This window comes from Pinus tabuliformis, chromosome 4_1, assembly GCF_031772625.1.
Source record: "Pinus tabuliformis cultivar Carrire ecotype Pingquan chromosome 4_1, CPIR1, whole genome shotgun sequence".
NCBI lineage: Eukaryota > Viridiplantae > Streptophyta > Pinopsida > Pinales > Pinaceae > Pinus > Pinus tabuliformis.
Genome location: NC_142303.1, coordinates 69428695 through 69448171, shown reverse-complemented (window position 1 = coordinate 69448171; position 19477 = coordinate 69428695). Strand labels below are relative to the sequence as shown.

At 40.9% G+C, this 19477-nt stretch overlaps 1 protein-coding gene across 1 annotated transcript in view; it reads right to left on the bottom strand.

The window, feature by feature from the left end:
• LOC149174181 (uncharacterized) overlaps positions 1–19477 on the bottom strand; it is a 177276-nt gene that overhangs the window by 73985 nt on the left and 83814 nt on the right. The window contains exon 5 of the mRNA XM_089419220.1: positions 227–314. Within this exon, the coding sequence (XP_089275346.1) occupies positions 227–314 (88 nt within the window). The remainder of the gene's footprint in view (positions 1–226; positions 315–19477) is intronic.

Below are 19477 nucleotides of genomic sequence, written 5' to 3'. Positions count from 1 at the left end.
TGGGCACAAGAAGTTAGGAAAAGGTTCTTCATAACACTAAAGGAGCCCTACAGGAACTGGAATCCCAAATTATTTGTGTCAGTATCAGCATCAACAAGTTCATGCAGATTTTTTACCTCTCATCTTTTAAAAATAACTACCTGGAAAAGATCTGTAAGAAAAACTCTTCTCTACTGTGTAGGCTTCCTAAATTGGCATAGAATCTAACAGACATGTTTGTGCATACCTGAACCTGCATGATAATCTGCTATACAATAACGACGGCATAAATCAGCTGCTTTTTCCACGTCACCTTTTTCATGTGCCACATTAACCTTCAAAAGCCAGTATTTCTCGTAAGTAGGGTAATAGCACATGGAAATTAATAAATGTGAAAAATTAGTTGAATTTATAAGCCACACATGAAAAACGAAACACAGAAGACTGAACCCATTTTATGCAAAAGAGACAAGAGTAAGAAAGCAAATAATATATGAATCAGGATATTTAAAATAAAAAAGCTACATCGTAAAATAAACATAATACACAATAAAGCATGATAAACCTGCTTAACACTATGCACACTTAATATTCATGTGGAGCACAGATTTCAAAAGTATTGATATGATAAGCTACAAAATCACTCCGATATTAGGACAAGAACTCCAAATAACCCAAGTACATTCAAGTAGAATAATCATAAATAAATGTCTAGACTCTATAATAATGACTAATATACTAGTTCTCACTCATTGCCCAAGTAAGCCCACTACCAGGCCGAGCCATTGTTGGCATATACACTTGACTTCTTACCCTCTTATATACCCCCATTGGGGTCATCACATATATTATGCTTGGGTTTTGGGAATTGATCTTAAAATAAGAGCTTCGAACAAATTCACAAAAGGAGAAGATATCAATAAAGAGTAAGACAAAGCTATGAAAATGGAAACACCTTTACCCCGCTTTCCATACTAATAACATTTCTGATAAGGGAGTGTGTATGAACCAAGGGTTGGAACATCTCAAAAATATTTAATCCCCGGAACGCAAACGTCCCAGAAATGTTTCCAGAATATTCCAACCAAGAATAAAAGCTAGAATCAGCATTTCCAGCAAAAAAACAGAAAACCGAAGAACAGAGGAGAAAAAAAAAATCAACAGTGGGTCCCAGGACCCAGACATAGTGGGACCCACTCACAAACATAAAAAACTAAAAGAACAGCAAAATAAAAGGAAATAAAGAAAAGCACATTAACAATTGCAAAAGGAAAAATGGAAATTAAAAAAGGATTTTGTCATCTCTCTTCACAGGGTTTCATTGTGTGATCCACATCGAGAGTACAGGATGTTATTTCAGGCTTGCAGAGGAAAAATTCAGTGGCACAGGGTGACTGTTTTGAAGGCGAAGAACATTATTTTAGCTTTGTGAAACATTTGAACAGTTGGAGAAGGGGTTTTCCATATTTTTCTGCATATTCTCAGCATCTTCCCTGGTGTAGGTGTGGTGCAAAGCAAGGAGTGGTATCATGACTGGGAACAACCATAACAAAACAATCCCAAGAGAAAAGAGTATGGGGAGTGCATTTGCAGACAATATATATTTTTATATATTAGACCACATATATATTCAGCAAAACATGTGTTGATTTGGGGTAGCATTGGATGTGTTCTAGCCACGAAAATTGGTGGAGAGGCTAAAACACATGAAATCTCCAATACCCAGAAATGGTTTGGGCAAAATCTAACCAATTTGGGAGATATTAAAATAATTAATATTTTTAATGGAGTCCCTCAATCTAAAGTTAGGGAAAATAAAATATTAATGTGAATTAATATAAAACTGAGTTAGAATGGTCCAAAAGTCATGGATCAAGCCACATCTAATCTCAGCCATTGATTAGGGACTTAATATCGGTCGTTGAAATGTCAACGAGAAAAGTATAAGAGGAGGCTTGAAGGTCACTTGGAGAACACACCAAGTTGATCAAAAATTCGATTTTCTGGGGCAAGGCTTACTGAGGAAATCGAAGGAGTGATCGAAGTTGCAGCTGAGAGGCAATGAATACAGAAGCAGAGGCGCAGAGAGGGTACCATGAGCATCAGCGCAAAAGCAGAGAGAGGGTTGACGCAAAGCCAGCTAGAGGACACGCAGAGGCATCCAGAGGCCACGCAAAGGCAGCCAAGAGTTGCGCAGTGCCAGAAAGAGCCAGCGTGGGAGACGCAAAGGCTCCAGAGGCTGACGCTAGGCTAGTTGGGCTGACACTGGGCCAGAGAGGCTAACGCAGACCCTAGAGGCTGACGCTGGGGGATTTCGTGGGGCAGATTGGGGCTGATATCTGTCTCCGACTGAGAGGTACTACTGCCGAGGGAATTCTTTGTTGGGTGAGCAATTTCTGGCACCCAGATTGTATTCTGACATTGCTTAATAATAAAACCCTCAGATAGTTGCACTGGTTTTTCTGCATTGAGTTTTTCAAGGGACATTAGTCCAAAAATAATGGTGTCACTTGTGTGCTTGTTGTATTCTGACATTGCTTAATAATAAAACCCTCAGATAGTTGAACTGGTTTTTCTGCATTGAGTTTTTCCAGGGACATTAGTCCAAAAATAATGGTGTCACTTGTGTGCTTGTTTTTCCTTCAGTTGATGATTTGTATGTGTTGAGACTGTACTTGTATTTATTTTTAGTATTTACATGGTAAATAACTTGTTAATTAACAGAACAAATAGGAACAAATAAATCAGAAAGTACAGGAAGGATTTCTAACAGTTAGACTTAGAAATTCCAACATGGTATCGGAGCGTGGTTGCAGATCACAAGATAACTGAGGACATCTGCTGAGCAGAGCAGCAACAGCAGAAACCGGTGTCCCGAGTGACAGAAGTTGTTCCTAGGGGAAAAGCAGTAAGGAAGGGGTGATGCAGTGCCTGCGTCATCAGTTCGAGCCAGGAAGAGGATCAGCGTAGTGGCAGAGAGGAGCAGACCTGACCTACGCAGTGCCTGGTCACCTTTCTCAGTGAGGAAGGATTGATGCCCGTGGCCAAGAGGTGTGGATTTTGTTGGTGCCAGGATTGCGCAAAGCCTAGAGGCTCTAACCTTCAGTTTGTTGGGGCATAGGAGGCTGTGAGTAAGTTGCGGAGTGAAGTTGGTGGTGTACTGTGGTCAAAACAGTACCTAACAAGGCAAGACCAAGGAGGAGGGAGTTGTTGCTGAGGATTCCTAGCCAAGAAATCCGAATCAGTGGTGCAATTGCACTAACGATCGGAGTGGGGGCATCTCGATATTGGCAGAGGGGTTTCTAGGAGGGAAATCGAGGCTCAGAGGGAGTCACATCGAGAACTTCCACGAGGGAAGTAGAGAGACTTGGAAGAGTTGCAAGAGGAGCAACGAAATGGCAGTGAACAGGGTAAGAGATCAAGACAGACTAGACAAAGCCTCAAACTTCGTAGTCTGGAAGGACAGGATCTTGTCTATTCTAAACAAGAATCGTCTCAAGCAATTCGCCTTGAACACGATAGCAGTCCCAGTTGACCCGGATGAGAACAAAAAGTACAAGAAAGCAATGGTGAGGGCCAAGAGCATCATCCTTGACGGGGTCAAGGACCATGTAGTACCACATATTGCCGAAAAGAATACGGCAAATGCGATGTGGGAGGCCCTGACGAAATAGTATCAACATACTTCCGTGCAGAGGAAGATGCTACTGGAAAATCAGCTACGATCATACCAGATGCAGAAGGGAGAACAAATAGACACCTTCCTCGGTCGATTGAAGGAGATCCAGGATCAGCTGACTTCCATAGGGGCCACGCTGGATGAGGAGATGATGGTGAGGACCGCATTGAACGCAGTCTCAGAGGATTGGGAGGTATTTGTCCAGAGCATACTGGGCAGGTCGACCCTTCCAGATTGGGAGGAACTATGGGCGGCTCTTTGTCAAGAAGAGATTAGAAGGCTAACCAAGGTAGGAAGCAACGGCAAGGGGGTCAGAATCAAGAAGGAGGAAGAGGAGGATGCTACCCTAGCATCTGAGGGAAAGCAGGAGAAACAGAAGAAGAAGGACCTCTCCAAGGTCAAATGCTTCCATTGTGGGGAACTGGGTCACTATGCGAGCCAGTGTCCGAGCAAGAAGTGCAAGGGAGAGACTTCTGAGACCAAGGCTGCACCAACAAGGGCAGAGAAAGAAGTGGAGACAGATGATGATTGTGCCACGAGTGCTCATGCACCTCGAGAGAAGAGGTGGGGAGACATCGAGTTGTAGTCAGACGGACTCCAGGCAATGAGGGGCAGGATCCTCAAGGTACCCAACCTCTTGGATTATACCTTGCTACGGGAGCCCCGAAGAGGAGCAGCAGACTAGCGAATGTCGATAGAGACGGATGCGGATGGAGTGACAGAGGGAGCTTCAACATCGGGAGTGTTTCTAGCTTGACGAAGATGTGAGAGTTGGGAGATCAGTTACTTACTTCTCAATAACTGAGTTGCAGTGCAACAATTAGCAGTGGCAGTGCTATAGGCTGCACGATGCAACATGATGAGAGGGGTTGCAGTGCAAATGCAGCAGTGGCAGGGCCATGGGCAGTAGCACGGATGCAGAGGGAGTTGTCGTACCGATGCAGCAGTGGCAGTGGCAGGGCCATGGGTAGCAGTACATGATGCAGCAATAAAGAGGATGTTGGGCAGCAGGCCTAGCATCAGCACAGGGACCGATGCCAGATGATCAGGGTGATGCTCAGTGAGGAGTATTACTAGAGCACAATCCTCGCTAAGAGGGAGCGTTGATTTTGGGTACAATCGGATGTGCTTTAGCCACGAAAATTGGTGGAGAGGCTAAAGCACATGAGATCTCCAATACCCAAAAATGGTTTAGGCAGAATCTAACTAGTTTGGGAGATATTAAAATAATTAATATTTTTACTGGAGTCCCTAAGTCTAAACTTAGGGAAACTAAAATATTAATGTGAGTTAATATAAAATTGAGTTAGAATGGTCCAAAAGTCATGGATCAAGCCAGATCTAATCTTAGCCGTTGATTAGGGACTTAATCTCGATCGTTGAAATGTCAACGAAAAAAGTATAAGAGGAGGCTTGAGGGTCACTTGGAGAACACACCGAAATGATCAAGAATTTGATTTTCTAGGGCAAGGCTTGCTAAGGAAATCGAAGGAGTCATCAGAGTTGCAGCTAAGGGGCAGTGAATACAGAAGCAGAGAGGCAGAGAGGGTACTAGGAGCATCAACGCAAAAGCCGAGAGAGGGTTGACGTAGAGCCAGCTAGAGACCACACAGAGGCAGCCAAGAGCTGCGCAGTGCCAGAAAGAGCCAGCATGGGAGACATAGAGGCTCCAGAGGCTGACGCAGAGCCTCTAGAGGCTAACGCTAGGCTAGTTGGATTGATGTTGGGCCAGAGAGGCTGACGCAAACCCTAGAGGCTGATGCTAGGAGATTTCGTGGGGCAGATTAGGGCTGATATCTATCTCCGACTGAGAGGTACTACTGCCGAGGGAATTCTCTGTTGGGTGAGCCATTTTTGGCACCCATATTGTATTCTGAAGCTGCTTAATAATAAAACCCTCAGATCGCTGCATCGGTTTTCCCGCATTGGGTTTTTCTGGGGACATTACTCCAAAAATAACAATTTCACTTGTGTGCTTGTTTTTCCTTCAGTTGATGATCTGTATGTATTGAGACTGTACTTGTATTTATTTTCAGTATTTACATGGTAAATAACTTGTTAATTAACAAAACAAGTAGGAATAAATAAATCAGAAAGTACAGGAAGGATTTCTAACAATTAGACTTAGAAATTCCAACAACATGCAGAATGCCAAATGAATTGCAAAAATATATGAAACATAATTTTTTTAGTTACTTTAGTTACTTGTAACCAAATACTACCTTATTAAGTTAAAAATGTCATCCATAGTAGATTAATTCATTGGACCATCAACCATTTACAACACAAATAACAATAACCATCTAGCAGTTTGATAAAGGATACTGTGCTTAGTGGAAATAACACATCCACAGCAAAAACTGCAATGTTTCTATCTTACACAGTTGGTAAAAAGAATAACATAACTGTATGAACAAGTGACAAGAAGAATTGGGGGAATGTCAAATCCAAATTCTCATTAAGAAAAAAAATGTGTACAACAATGATATGGACAACATGAAGCTGATCCCAAATAACAACTATCCATCCACTACTCTATATCAACCCTTACAACACTAATGCAATGACATTCTAAACGTCTACCAAGAGAATATGAAGCACTTTGCATCCTCTTTGTCCATATCTCACAATACAATAGGGTACAAATCTCAAAAACATCAAGAGACAAAGAAAGATGTAATGATCTTGTTGAAAATATTGAGAGGGGAGGTGAATGAATATTTTGTCAATTTCAACAATTTAAGTATCAAAACAATTAACCAATAACATCACATCAAGCGAACACAAGATATATAAGGTCACCCTGCCACCCTTTAGAATAAAATTTAAAATAAGATCTTCTTGGACTCAAGTACCAGGGACAATGGCCCAGTTACAACAACACTCAAACAACTTCAATTCTGCCCTTCTTCAAAGTCAGATCCAAAAAGTCTGCTTCAGCGCTCTCCAAGTCTGCTACAAATATGGCTTCAATAACGCTTCAACAAGTACTCCAAAAGTCTGCTTAAAGTCTGCTCCAATATGTCTTCAAAAGACTGCTTTAAAATTGCTACAAGGTCAGCTCCAAGAATGCATTCAAGTCTGGTCCAATATGACTTCAAAAGACCGCTTCAAAACTGCCATAGGGTTAGCTCCAAAGACTGTCTTAAGGTCTGTTCAGAATTATGTCACAAACTCCTTAGTAGTGGTTCCAAAATAGCCCTAAACATGCTCCAAAAGTCACCTTCAAAGCTGCCACAGATCTGCTTCAAGAATGATTTCTAAGACTGCTTCAAAGAGTCTCCATAATCAACACTGTAATCACTTCAAAGTCTGATAAAAACTGATCCAAAAACTGCTCAAGAAATGACCCTGTTGCCACACAATCTAGCAGGGGTCCTAGGAAGGGTACCTAAGGGACAACTACTATACCAAGTACAATGGGACAAAGACCCACTCTCACTTCAATCAGTGTCCCCTACTCTTTACGGACTTTCACCAATGGGAGGAGTCCCGGTACGGAGGAAAACACTTGTAATGATGGGATCAATGATTAGGTATAAAGTGATTCCCAAGGCCCATTCAAGGAGAGACTCAATTAGGGCTAAATGCTTCAAGAGAAGCTAGAAGGTTCTCCAAGAAAAACATACGAGGAAGACCTAGACCTAGGGTTAGAGATGTTCAATGATGACGAGTATGCCTAAGGTCATGATCTCTAATATGAAATAGGACCTCTCTAAAAGCGTTACAATGTGATTTGTTACTTGAAAGAGGATTTTCACTTCACCAGAGAGACCTAGAAAGAAGCCCACACAAGACATAGGGTTTATGAATTATTATGCGAGGATCCCCTCCAATGTACTCACTAGATCAAGGTGAGAGAAGGAATAGGGTTTTGAATGATTTATTCCAACGAATACCAAGTTTGCAACCCCTAAGAATACCACCTTATCCAAGGGAAGAAACAACTAGGTTTCAATCCAAAGACATGACTAGGGCATCAAATTTCTAGAGATTTAACCGTGGGAATTCAACTTATTGTCACTTTGATTGTACAGGCATGGTGCGACAAAGACTCAGGTCAGGAGTTGCCACTCTGATCCCCGACCTCTCTGTTTTAGTTGTCTCCCAACAGCAGGCTATGGGGGGTAGTCCATGTGGAATATGAAATTGAAAGACTTGTTGACAATCAACAAGTCGGGAGGCACAATTGAATTGCCTAGACACTTTGCTGATTTTAGCAAGTTGAAAGATTAGATGGGATAATTTGATGAGACCAGTGCCTTATGGAGTCAGCAACTTGCTTTAGATCAATTAAATACCATGTGACTGGATGAACAATCGTTGCTTAGATGCTTTGCTATCCTATATGAAGTGCAAGTCCTACAATCTAGGTTTGATGCAAGAAATCTTGGTTAACTTTAATTATATGCCTGGCTAAGTGTATCCCTTGATCCTTATCTATTTTAAGGTTAGTCTCAAAAGTAAGTACCAGAGAGAAGTCGAGGCGAAGCAAACAAAGGCTTGGTTAACAATACCTCTCCTTGAACTCTAACATACCCAGTGCCTCTAGTGCTGCAGACACTGTGGCTCTGACCACTGCAAGGTCACAATTTTAACCACTAGATAGGGTCTAGCATTTGCAAGCTAAGAGATGAGGGGTGTTCCTATCTCTCTATCAACCAAGCATATGCTTGGAGGTAATTTAATTAATGCCAGTATAAGCCTAGAATGAGCCTAGAATGCAATGCAAGACGCTTGAGTGTTCTTGACTTAAGATTGTTTATGATCTTAAGTACTTAATTACGATTTACCTTTAGATTATGCCAAAGAGTACTTAACAATAAATGAAAGACAATCTTTTTTTTAGAAGCCTAAAATGCAATGCAAGACGCTTGTGTTCATGACTTAATATTGTTTATGATCTTAAGTACTTAATTATGATTTATCTTTAGATTATGCCAAAGAGTACTTAACAATAAATGAAAGACAATATTTTTTTTGTAAGCTTGGCAGGACCTATTCACTCACTTTCTTCAAAAGGCAAGTTACACCCATAATTCAAATGGTTATGTGGTCTCAACCCGCCCAAAGGGAAACCAAGTTTGTTGGCCACCTAACAGCGTTATAAGCAATGTTGTGAACATCAGCATCGGGATAAAATCGGCAAGGGTCCGAGAAACCAAAAAATCGTAAAAATCGGAAAAATATCGGTAAAAATTGGCGAACATCGACAAAATTAAGATACCATAAAAATATTTGTAAAAATTGGCAAACATCGGCTAGGCCAAAAAATCGTGATTTCGAAATAAAATTGGGATGTTATCGAGATGTTCGCAACACTGATTATAAGCCATCCAAAAGCATAAAAGTGTGAGACTGTCTAACAACGCCATATATGAATGAATGCTTGGAAGCCTTCTAAGATCTAGATAACTAAAACAAAATATCATAGTCTGAAGATTTTCAATATAGATTTAACAAAATTTGAAGCAAAAACTAAGCCAAGCATACTGTTAATCATCGGATGAGTCCATGGGGGTTGGGTTTTTCCCACTCGAACCAGGTAACTCGGAATGGGGAGACAAGGAATATGTTTCTTAATGCGGTTGAGACGAGCATTCTGACACTGGATTTGAAACTAGATAAGTTGAAATTCCTTATGAATTTCCTGTAGACCAGGATCAGACTTGGATGAGCCAGCTGGAGGGTTCAATTATGGCTTTGGCCACAATATTCTTCATTACCATTAGTGGTATACAGTCTGCTTATATTGAGAAGTTTGACAGCTGGAGTGGCCTGGGTCTGGCACCAAGTTGTAACAGCCCCGGGTTAAAAGTTCATGTAATAAAAGTTACTAAAGGTAAAATAAGAACACGGGCAAAGGGACACTTATTCCAAGCTGAATGTTGGGCAAAATATCCTAGTGGGCATCACTTGTTGTGTTTTATGGCTAAGGGGAAATTGGCAAAGGCAATGGCTAAGGTTTTGGAAAGGCAAAAAGGTATTTTTGGTACATTATTTATGAAAATAATGGAAAATAGGAGAAAAGGAAGGTGAAGGTCACAGTTTGCATGTGAAGAGGAAAATGAAGGAAAATAATGGAAAATTGAAGAAATTAGAGGCCTCATCAATAAAAAGACCTCAGAGCATCAGTTGGTAGCTTTTTGTCAGCCTTTTGTCAGTTTAGTGTTAGAATTTGTCTCAAAGAGGAGAAAGAAAGTAAGCAAGAAAGGAAAGGAAAAGCAACGAAGATCAAGGAAAGCAAAGAAAGGCAAGGATAAGTAGCTTTAGCAGGAATACTTGTAGGTAACAGATTGCACATGTGATTTCCTAGCTAATTGGCATGCATGGTATTTGCATGTTGGTATATGGTTCTTTTGTTGTCATTGGCATGGATTTTGCCGGGATTCAACCGTGGATTAAAGCCTAGCCTTACCATTTCAAGATAGCCATGGTGTGATGGGATTGTTCTTGGTTTGAGCCTTGGATTGTCATATGGTTTTGGAATCCGGGGTGAGGTGGTCTCAGGAAAATTCCTAAAGGCCTAGGAATCCCTTGACTAGTAATGGCAGGATACACGATAAAGCCTAAGGGTGGAGACAGGAAAATTCCTCGAGGATGGGGAAGAGACAGGGACAGTTGACGATTAGTGAAGAGCGGGAAGATGGTAGCAGGTCTTGCTCCGAATACAAGTTGGATAGAGGGGACATAGTTAGAGGTGGAAGATCCTTCGATACACCTGATAGGAGAACTGGTATGTATGGGCATCATTCGACTTCCTCATCCAGGAGACATCATCACAGTCATCACTGTCATCATCCTTATAGGAGAGGTGAGTATTAGCCAGAGGAGTTGAAGAAAGTCGAGCCTCCTACAGTTAATGGAGAGATGAAGAAGCCAAAAGATGCAGAGGTGTGGTTGCTTGGAATGAAGAAATTCTTTAGGATGCATAGTTATTCAGAGAGCATGAAAGCTAAGATAGCCACTTTCAGTCTTAAAGGGAAAGCAGATTGTTAAATTAAGGCTTCTGTGATCCATAACAGGTTTATGAGAAGAGTCTTCAGCGAAAATCACATCCAAATTCATATTGTCGACGTGTTTCAAACCAACGAGTGTGGTTCATCCTCAGGACGAGTTGAAGAACCAGATCAAGTATTCATGTTAAATAGGGAGAGCAGTTCATCCAACGGCTATATTTGACTGGGAAAACGGTTAAATTGACTGGGCAACTAGATTGGACCACTTGTTGCTAAGTAACGGCTACATTTGACTAGGTAACAGGACCAAGGGTTAAGAAAGGAAAAATTAATAAGTTAATTAAATTTTATTTTTATTAATTTTTTTTTTATGTAAACAGCTAGTTAATTAGTTTAAGGGTTATTTTGTTATATTCATTAAATAGTCAAGAACCATAACCTAATAATAGGTTCATTAAATATTGTTGAAACCAACTAATTGACTAAACCATTTATCAATGATTAATGAATTAAAAAGAAAAATTAAAAATTAAAATAAATAACATTTAAATTGGTTGAAAAACCTCATACTAAATTAGAGTTGGATAATTGACAATTTTCACTCCTTAATTATAAATCTATTATATATAGATATAAAGGTCCTTAATTACTAAGAGGGGTTGGAGGAAATTAAATCATTAGAAAGCTAATTTCTTATAATTATTACCCTAAAGATGAGCAATAACCTGGACAAATAGTTAGTTAATTAATATATTTAGTACCCTAAAAATATAAAGTATGTATATAATTACTAAGAACCATAACCTATTAATAGATACATTTAATATTATCTAAATGAATAAATTCAAATGAAATAAGAAAAGTTAAAATAGATATCTTATTACATTAGTTAAATAATTAATTATAGGAATCCAACCTAAATGGAAATTAATTAACTTCGAAAGAATATAGTTTCTTTACTAGGTAAGTTTAATCCAAATTAATTTCACTTAAACATTTGGTTCTGAACTTTTAATTTAGGAGTGAAAAGAACTTAAAATTGAATAAGAGCTCAAGAGACGAGGCGGAAAAAGAGGAAATCAAATGATTAGGAAGACGACGGGAAAAAACAAAGAGGACCTATCAGCAAAGAACAACTAAGGAACAGGGGCGGGAGGGAAAGCAGATATCTGGTGGGAGGATGTAAAGAATGTCAAAGGTATTTGGGAAGAAGACTTGATTTGGGATGAGTTTGAGAGACTCTTTAAGAAGAAGCACTTATTGGAGAGGTACTATGATGATAGAGCTAAGGAGTTTTATGAGCTATAGATGGGTTCTATGACAGATGATGAGTACACTAGCATATTCTTGGAGTTGTTAAGATATGTGTCATATCTCAAGGAGGAGAAGGCTAAAATTCAGAGATTCATCATTAGATTGCCAGTAGCATATAGAGACCGAATTGAGTTTGATGAGCCTATATTGTTAGAGGAAGCCATCCGTAAATTGAAGCATTGTATGAGCAGTCAAAGCGAAAAGCTGAGCCTAAACGCGACTTGAAGGGAAATGAGAAAGTAAAAGGAAAATGGCCACCGAAGGGGGGAAGACCTCAAGATGCAAGCGAAAAAGAAAATGTTGTTCTTTACAACAAGTTCAATACAGTTGAGAAGGGACATGTGTCGCAGCGTGGAGAGCAGCAGACTAGAGTTGATAGTAGAGCATCGTTGCAGTGTTGGATATGTGGCAAAGATCATCGTAAGAAGGATTGTCCATTGTACTAGGGGGTAGGCCTCAGATCTCTAGTGCTCAAGAGGTGCAGACAATTGGAGATGTTGGTCATAGTATTCCACGGATTTATTCGGCTATGGGCAATAGGCAGGCGGATCACTAGGCATCTATCATTGAGATGGACAGTAAGCTTTGTGATCAAGTTATTTCTATTTTGATTATTCCTGGATCTAATTATAGTTATGTTAACCTAGTGGATAAGTGAAGCTTGAGAAAAGAAGTGCATGCAGAGTCTTGGTTGATGCAACTGGCTATAGGTACAAAGAAGAGAGTTCATCATTGAGTAAGAGCTTGGGCATTTGAGTTGAATGGTATGCCTACAAGAGCACATTTGAATGTACTACCATTGGGATCGTATAGTATGCTTTTGGGTATGGATTAGTTGTATCTTCACAGGACCAAGGTAAATAGCTATGACAAGGCTATTGAGTGCCTAAATGATAATGGAGAGAAGATAATCTTGTAGGGGAAGAAGAATCCTACCTCAGTGAGGATGGTCACAGCTATGCAAGCTAAAGCGTAGTTGCAGAAAAGGGTTTGTGATGTTTGCAGTTCATATTTCCAGTGACAAGGGTAAGGATGTTGAGGATGCAGAAATATTCAAGAGGTACCTTGTATTGTAGCAGTTTCAGGATGTGTTTCCAGCAGAGATTCCAGAGTTGCCTCCACATAGGGAAGTAGACTTTTCTATTGAGTTGGTACCAGGGGCAGCACCAGCATCAAAGGCACCTTATAGGATGAATAGTCCAGATTCAGTAGAGTTACAGTTGCAATTGAAGGAAATGCTTGACAAGGGATACATTAGGCCAAGTGTATCGCCTTGGGGTGCACTAGTATTGTTCATGAAGAAGAAAGATGGTACTCTTAGATTGTGCATTGATTACAATCAGTTGAACAAGATGACGATCAAGAACAGGTATTCATTGTCGAGGATTGACAACTTGTTTGATTAATTGAAGAGAGCAGCAGTGTTCTCAAAGATAGATCTGTGATCAGGATCAAGATACCATAAGGTACGCATCAAAGAAGAGGACATCTACAAGACTGCTCTCAGGACCAGGTATGGGCATTATGAGTTTGTTGTAGGTCCATTCGGTTTGACTAATGCTCTAGCTACTTTTATGTGTTTGATGAATAGTGTGTTACGTCCTTATCTGGACAAGTTTGTTATTGTATTCATTGATGTCATCTTGATATATTCTAAGAATGAGGAAGAGCATGTCGAGCATTTAGCAACCGTGTTGATATTGCTAAGAGAGCATCAATTGTATGCTAAGCTTAGCAAGTGCAGTTTCTTTCAAATCGAAGTACACTACTTGGGACATATTGTTTCCAAGAATGGCATAGATGTAAACTCGGAAAAGATAAAGGCTATCATGGAGTGGGCAAATCCTAGAAATGTGGAGGAACTCAGAGCATTCACAGGCTTAGTAGGACGAAGTCAGAGCACTCACGAGCTTAGCAGGTTACTACAGGAGGTTCATCAAGAACTTCTCATGCATTGCATATCCTATTACATCATTAGAGAGTTAAGGTAAGAGGTTCATCAAGAACTTCTCACGCGTTGCATATCCTATTACATCATTAGAGAGGAAAGGTAAAAAATTTGAATGGACAGAGAAGTGTGTAGCCAGTTTTGAGTAGTTGAAGAAGTTGTTGACAAATGCTCCATCGTTAAAGATTGTAGATCCGGATAAAGAGTTGTTGATTTTTAATGTACCTTGGACAAGTGGTTTCCCATGGGTTAGCCTCTACCTAAAGAAAAGTGTCCAAAATAATTATTTTCCTAAGTGTGACATTATAAAGTGAAAGTGACTTTATAAGTGGTAAAGTCAATGTTAAATTATAAAGTGAAAAGTGACTTTAGACATAAAGTGCAATGTGTGCACTTTATTTAATGGGTGAGTTAAAAAATAAAAAGTGAGAATTAAATGCACATTTATTCTCATCCCTTGATCTAAATGAATCTAACCATTAGATCTTAGGGTTGCCCAAAAGTCATTTAGGGAAACAAAAGGGGGAAAAGAAAAGAGAGACTGCATTCATTCTTCATGAGCAAATTGGAGAAAGGAGGCTGAGAGCTAAAGAAAAGTTCTAAAAGAAAAATGTGTTGCAACAAGCTTAAGAAGTGATTTTTGGGCAAAGATGGACATGGAAATCAAGGCATAGAAGACAGCAAAAGGTACGGTACGAACATCATTGAATGTTGTGACCTGCACGTCGTTCGAGAGAAGTTTTTGAAAAAAAATTATAAAAAAAAAATCGTACAGTGCATATAGTGGTACGGAAATCCATACAGTCCATACATTCGTATTCGTACAATACATATTTTCAGCTTCGAGTGGGTACGAAAATTGAGGCAAAGTGGGCACAGTTTTCAAAGAGTTTTGTGCTGAAGAGATAAGTTGTATTTTGTTGTTTTGTTTTGTCTGCAAATGTATTTTTCATGAACTTGAAAGATAAATAAATTTGAAAAGCTCTCTAACAGGTTTTCCCCGGAGAAGATTGAAAGGGTTTTGCCTAGGTCTAAGTTGACCAAAAATATGTGTGTATTTTTATATGTGTTACTGGTCTGTTATGTCCATAATTATTTTCAGCATGTGTTGACAGTCCCATGCATTTTAATCTGAAAATTTCATTTCCAGAATTATGTATGTTGAATGTATGTTTATGGGAAAGGACATTTAACTAAATGGGAGTGATAAGGTGAAATTAAAACCGGGTTGGAATTGCAAGAAACTTTTTTTTGGTCATCAAATTTCAACATGGTATCGGAGCTACAAGCTGAAAATTGCAGTTTGAACAGCAGACAGTAGTTTGGGACAGCAAACAATGGTTTGGACAACAAACTGAATTTTTTGACGGCAAACTGATATTTTGAGACAGCAAGGTGAAATTTCACACAAACTGAATTTTTGGGACCACAAGGTGTGTTGGAATGTTCATTTTCTCCATTTTCTTGGTTTTGTAAATTTTGGACAGCAGTCATGGTCATGTTCTTAAGAATAGAGGACAAACTGGATGGGATATCCAACTATGCTATTTGGAAGAACAGAATTCAGACAGAGTTTGAGGAGGCAACAATTTGGGACATAGTGCGGCAAGTGGTTGTACCTCCTACTACTACAAATGAACTTGCTAAATTCACAAAAAATAATGCAAAGGAAAAAAGGATTTTGATGGACAGTCTAAAGGATCTTGTAGTTCCTCAGGTGAGAGGAAACACATGCATATTAGATGTGGACAGCTCTAACCACTCTCTATTAGAGTTCTAATGGGAGCAGGAAAATGGTACTCAAAGAACAATTGAAGAACATTAGGATGACAAAGGCTAAAAGTAGTTCATTCTCTTGGTAGGGTCAAACAGGTAAGTGATGATTTGACTGCTATTGGTGAGGCAGTTGCACCCACATAGTTAGGATAGTTGTAGCGGGACTTCCAAGTCCTGGGAGGTCTTTGGAGATGTTGTTACCTCTAGGGAGAATCTTCCCAATTGGGACAGATTTTGGGATGATTGTGTGCAACGTGAGATACGGAAGACTGACAGTCGTTGGGTGAAGATAGCAGATCAGGAGGAAGTAGCCTTGATAGCCAGGGGGAAGAACAAAGGAAAGGCCAAGAAAGGGGCCTCGTCAGATGGGGCTAAGGGAAAAGAGAAGAAGAAAAAGAAAGATACGAATATGTCCAAAGTCAAATGTTGGGCATGTCAGAAGATGGGACACTATGCTGCTAGGTGTCCTGAGACGAAGAACAAGGGGAAGAAGGGTACTGCAGCTTCAGTGCTTCACAGTTTGACCAGGACTTTGCATTTATTACTTCTACATCTAGTAGGAGTACATCATCTGATGTGTGGTACATAGACAGCGAGGCTTCCCGCCATATGACAGGCGCATGAGAGTTCTTTTCAGAGCTTGCATAGAGGGCACTTGATATTGAGATTGTACTAGGAGATGACCGCACTGTGAGAGTTGTTGGTGTGGGGACTGTGACCTTTAAAGAGTATTTGCCTCCTTTGAAGGTCATGGATGTTTTGTATGTTTCGAGAATGAAGAAGAACTTGATTTCAGTGTCTGCTATGGAGGAGAAGGGGTTTGACGTCACTTTCTCAAGAGGGAAGGTATTAATGCATCCTAGGGGAGCTTCCATCACTTCGGCCAAAGTGATTGTAGTTCGCTTTGGGAAACTATACAGGTTCAGTTTTCAGTCGGCAAGAGCATTGGTGGGTAGCACATTTAGTAGCACTCACACTAGTACCACCAACAGTAGAGACTTGCGTGAGTTATGGCACCAGAGGATGGCGCATATGCATCATGGAGCTTTGACTGTAATGAGAGAGATCACTACTCGAGTTCCTAATTTCCGTGTCGAGCATTATGAGGTCTGCAGAGGGTGTGCTTTGGGCAAGTACACCAAGTTCCCATTCCCAGCGAGTGACAGCAGATCTACAAGTATACTAGACTTGATTCATACCGATGTTAGTGGACGTATGTCTCATGTGTCTTTGGGTGGTTATGAATATTATGTTATATTCATTAATGACTAATCTAGTAGGACTTGGATATATTTCCTGAAGACCAAGGGTGAGGTCTTTAGTGGCTTTAAAGATTTCAAAGCTCTTGTGGAAAAGAGGACAGGTAGGAAGATTCGGGTTTTGAGGTCAGACAATGGTGGTGAGTACACCGATGGTGGGTTTTCTGAATTCTGTGCACAAGAGGGCATTAGGACAAAGTTCATGGTTCCATACAACCCCCAGCAGAATGGGGTATCTGAAAGGAAGAATAGAGCTATTGTTGGGGCTACTAGAGCGATGATTCATGATCAGGGGTTGCCTTTGTTTTTGTGGGTTGAGGCCTGCAATACTGTTGTTTATCTTCAGAACAGGAGTCCTCACAGAGTATTGGGGAATATGACTCTGAAGGAGGCTTTCACTAGAGAGAAGCCTCATGTGGCACATCTTCGTATCTTTGGATGTCTCACATATTCTTATATCCCCAAGGAGCAGAGGATGAAGTTGGAACCCATGGCAGAGAAGGGTATCTTTATGGGTTACAACGAGAGTTGGAAGGCCTATCAGATCTTCATTCCTTCCAAACGGAGAGTGGTGATTAGGAGGGATGTGAAGTTTGACGAGGAGAGGGCCTATCGGAGATCACGGGAGTATGATGAGAGAGAGTCACAGACTTCTCCTCAACAGGGAGGTCAAGTACAGGGAACAGAACCTCAGGGTTCTAGATTGACTAGTACATGAGGTACTTCAGTGTCAATGACATCTGGGGCACCCATGGCGAGTTCACTGAGCACTTCTTTAGGGAGTCCACTAGTATAGAGTTCACATGGCACTTCCGCTGACACAAGCACAGGTGCCAGTACAAGTTCTTCGAGGATAGGTGCTAGTACAAGCACATCAGGGTTAGTTGGCAAACCTTCAAGTTCACGAGACTGGGGGACAGAGAATGAGGTTCCCTATCGGGAAGCTTCTTCAGGGAAGAGGAGGCCCAAGTGGCTTCAAGTCACATTGAAGGAAGCAGAGTCCATTGGTCCTCCGAAGAGGGTGAACAAGGAGAGTGTGCCACGTGAGCGGTTTGCAGTTATGTAGCCAAGGCTACCAGCATTGTTGACTCTAAGCCTACTAGCTACGAGGAGGTTGTCGGCTAGGAGGTATGGAGAGAGGCTATGGTGGAGGAGTGTGCCTCTATCATTAAGAACAATGTCTGGGAAGTGGTGCCTAGGCCTGAGGGCAAGTCAATTGTGACTTCCAGGTGGCTCTACAAGATCAAGCATGTTGCGGATGACAGCATTGAGAAGTTCAAGGCGAGGTTTGTGGCTAGACGGTTCTCACAGATAGAAGGAATTGACTATGATGAGACCTTCGCTCCTGTAGCTCGGTACACTTCTATCCGGTCCCTTATTTCTATTGCTGCAGAAATGGGTTGGCAGATCCATCAGATGGATGTGAAGACCGCATTTCTGAACGGAGTTATAGAGGAGGAGGTGTATGTTGAGCAACCACAGGGCTTTGAGGTACTTGGGCGGGAGACCCATGTATGTCGGTTGAGGCGAGCACTCTATGGACTTAAGCAAGCTCTGAGAGCTTGGTATTTGAGGATTGATACTTACTTGCAACAGATGGGTTTCACGAAGAGTGATGCAGATCCGAACCTATACTACATTGTTGTAGGGGATGATCTAGTCATTCTTGTGTTGTATGTTGATGACTTGTTCATTACTGGGGCGGAGAGACTAATTAGTGGTTGCAAGGAGGATCTTGCTATGGAGTTCGAGATGAAGATCATTGGGTTGATGCATTACTTTTTGGGGCTTGAGGTGTGGCAGGAAGAGGGGCATATCTTTCTGGGGCAGGGGGAGTATGTTGTAGATGTGTTGATCAGATTTCACATGGCAGACTATAGACCCATGTCTACACCTATGATCACCAACTGGAAGAAGCTTCATGCTTCAGATTCCAATTTGGTGGATCCCACATTGTATAGGCAGCTTATTGGGTCCTTGATGTATCTGGTCAACGCTAGGCCAGATATATGCTTTGCAATGAACACACTTAGCTAGTTCATGGTTGAGCCCAGGAAGAGGGGCATATCTTTCTGGGGCATGGGGAGTATGTTGTAGATGTGTTGATCAGATTTCACATGGCAGACTATAGACCCATGTCTACACCTATGATCACCAACTGGAAGAAGCTTCATGCTTCAGATTCCAATTTGGTGGATCCCACATTGTATAGGCAGCTTATTGGGTCCTTGATGTATCTGATCAACGCTAGGCCAGATATATGCTTTGCAATGAACACACTTAGCTAGTTCATGGTTGAGCCCAGGAAGGTGCACTGGGTAGCTACAAAGCACATTCTTCGCTACGTGCAGGGGATTGTTGATTATGGTTTGGACTATAGGCGGGGAGATGGAGTGAGGTTGGCAGGTTACACAGATTCAGATTGGGCAGGTTGTGCTTTTGACAGGAAAAGCACTTCAGGGTGTTGCTTCGGATTGGGTTCAGCAGTTGTGTCATGGTTCAGTCGAAAGCAAAAGTCAATTGCTTTGAGCTCTTCTGAGGCTGAGTATATGGCTACTAGTCA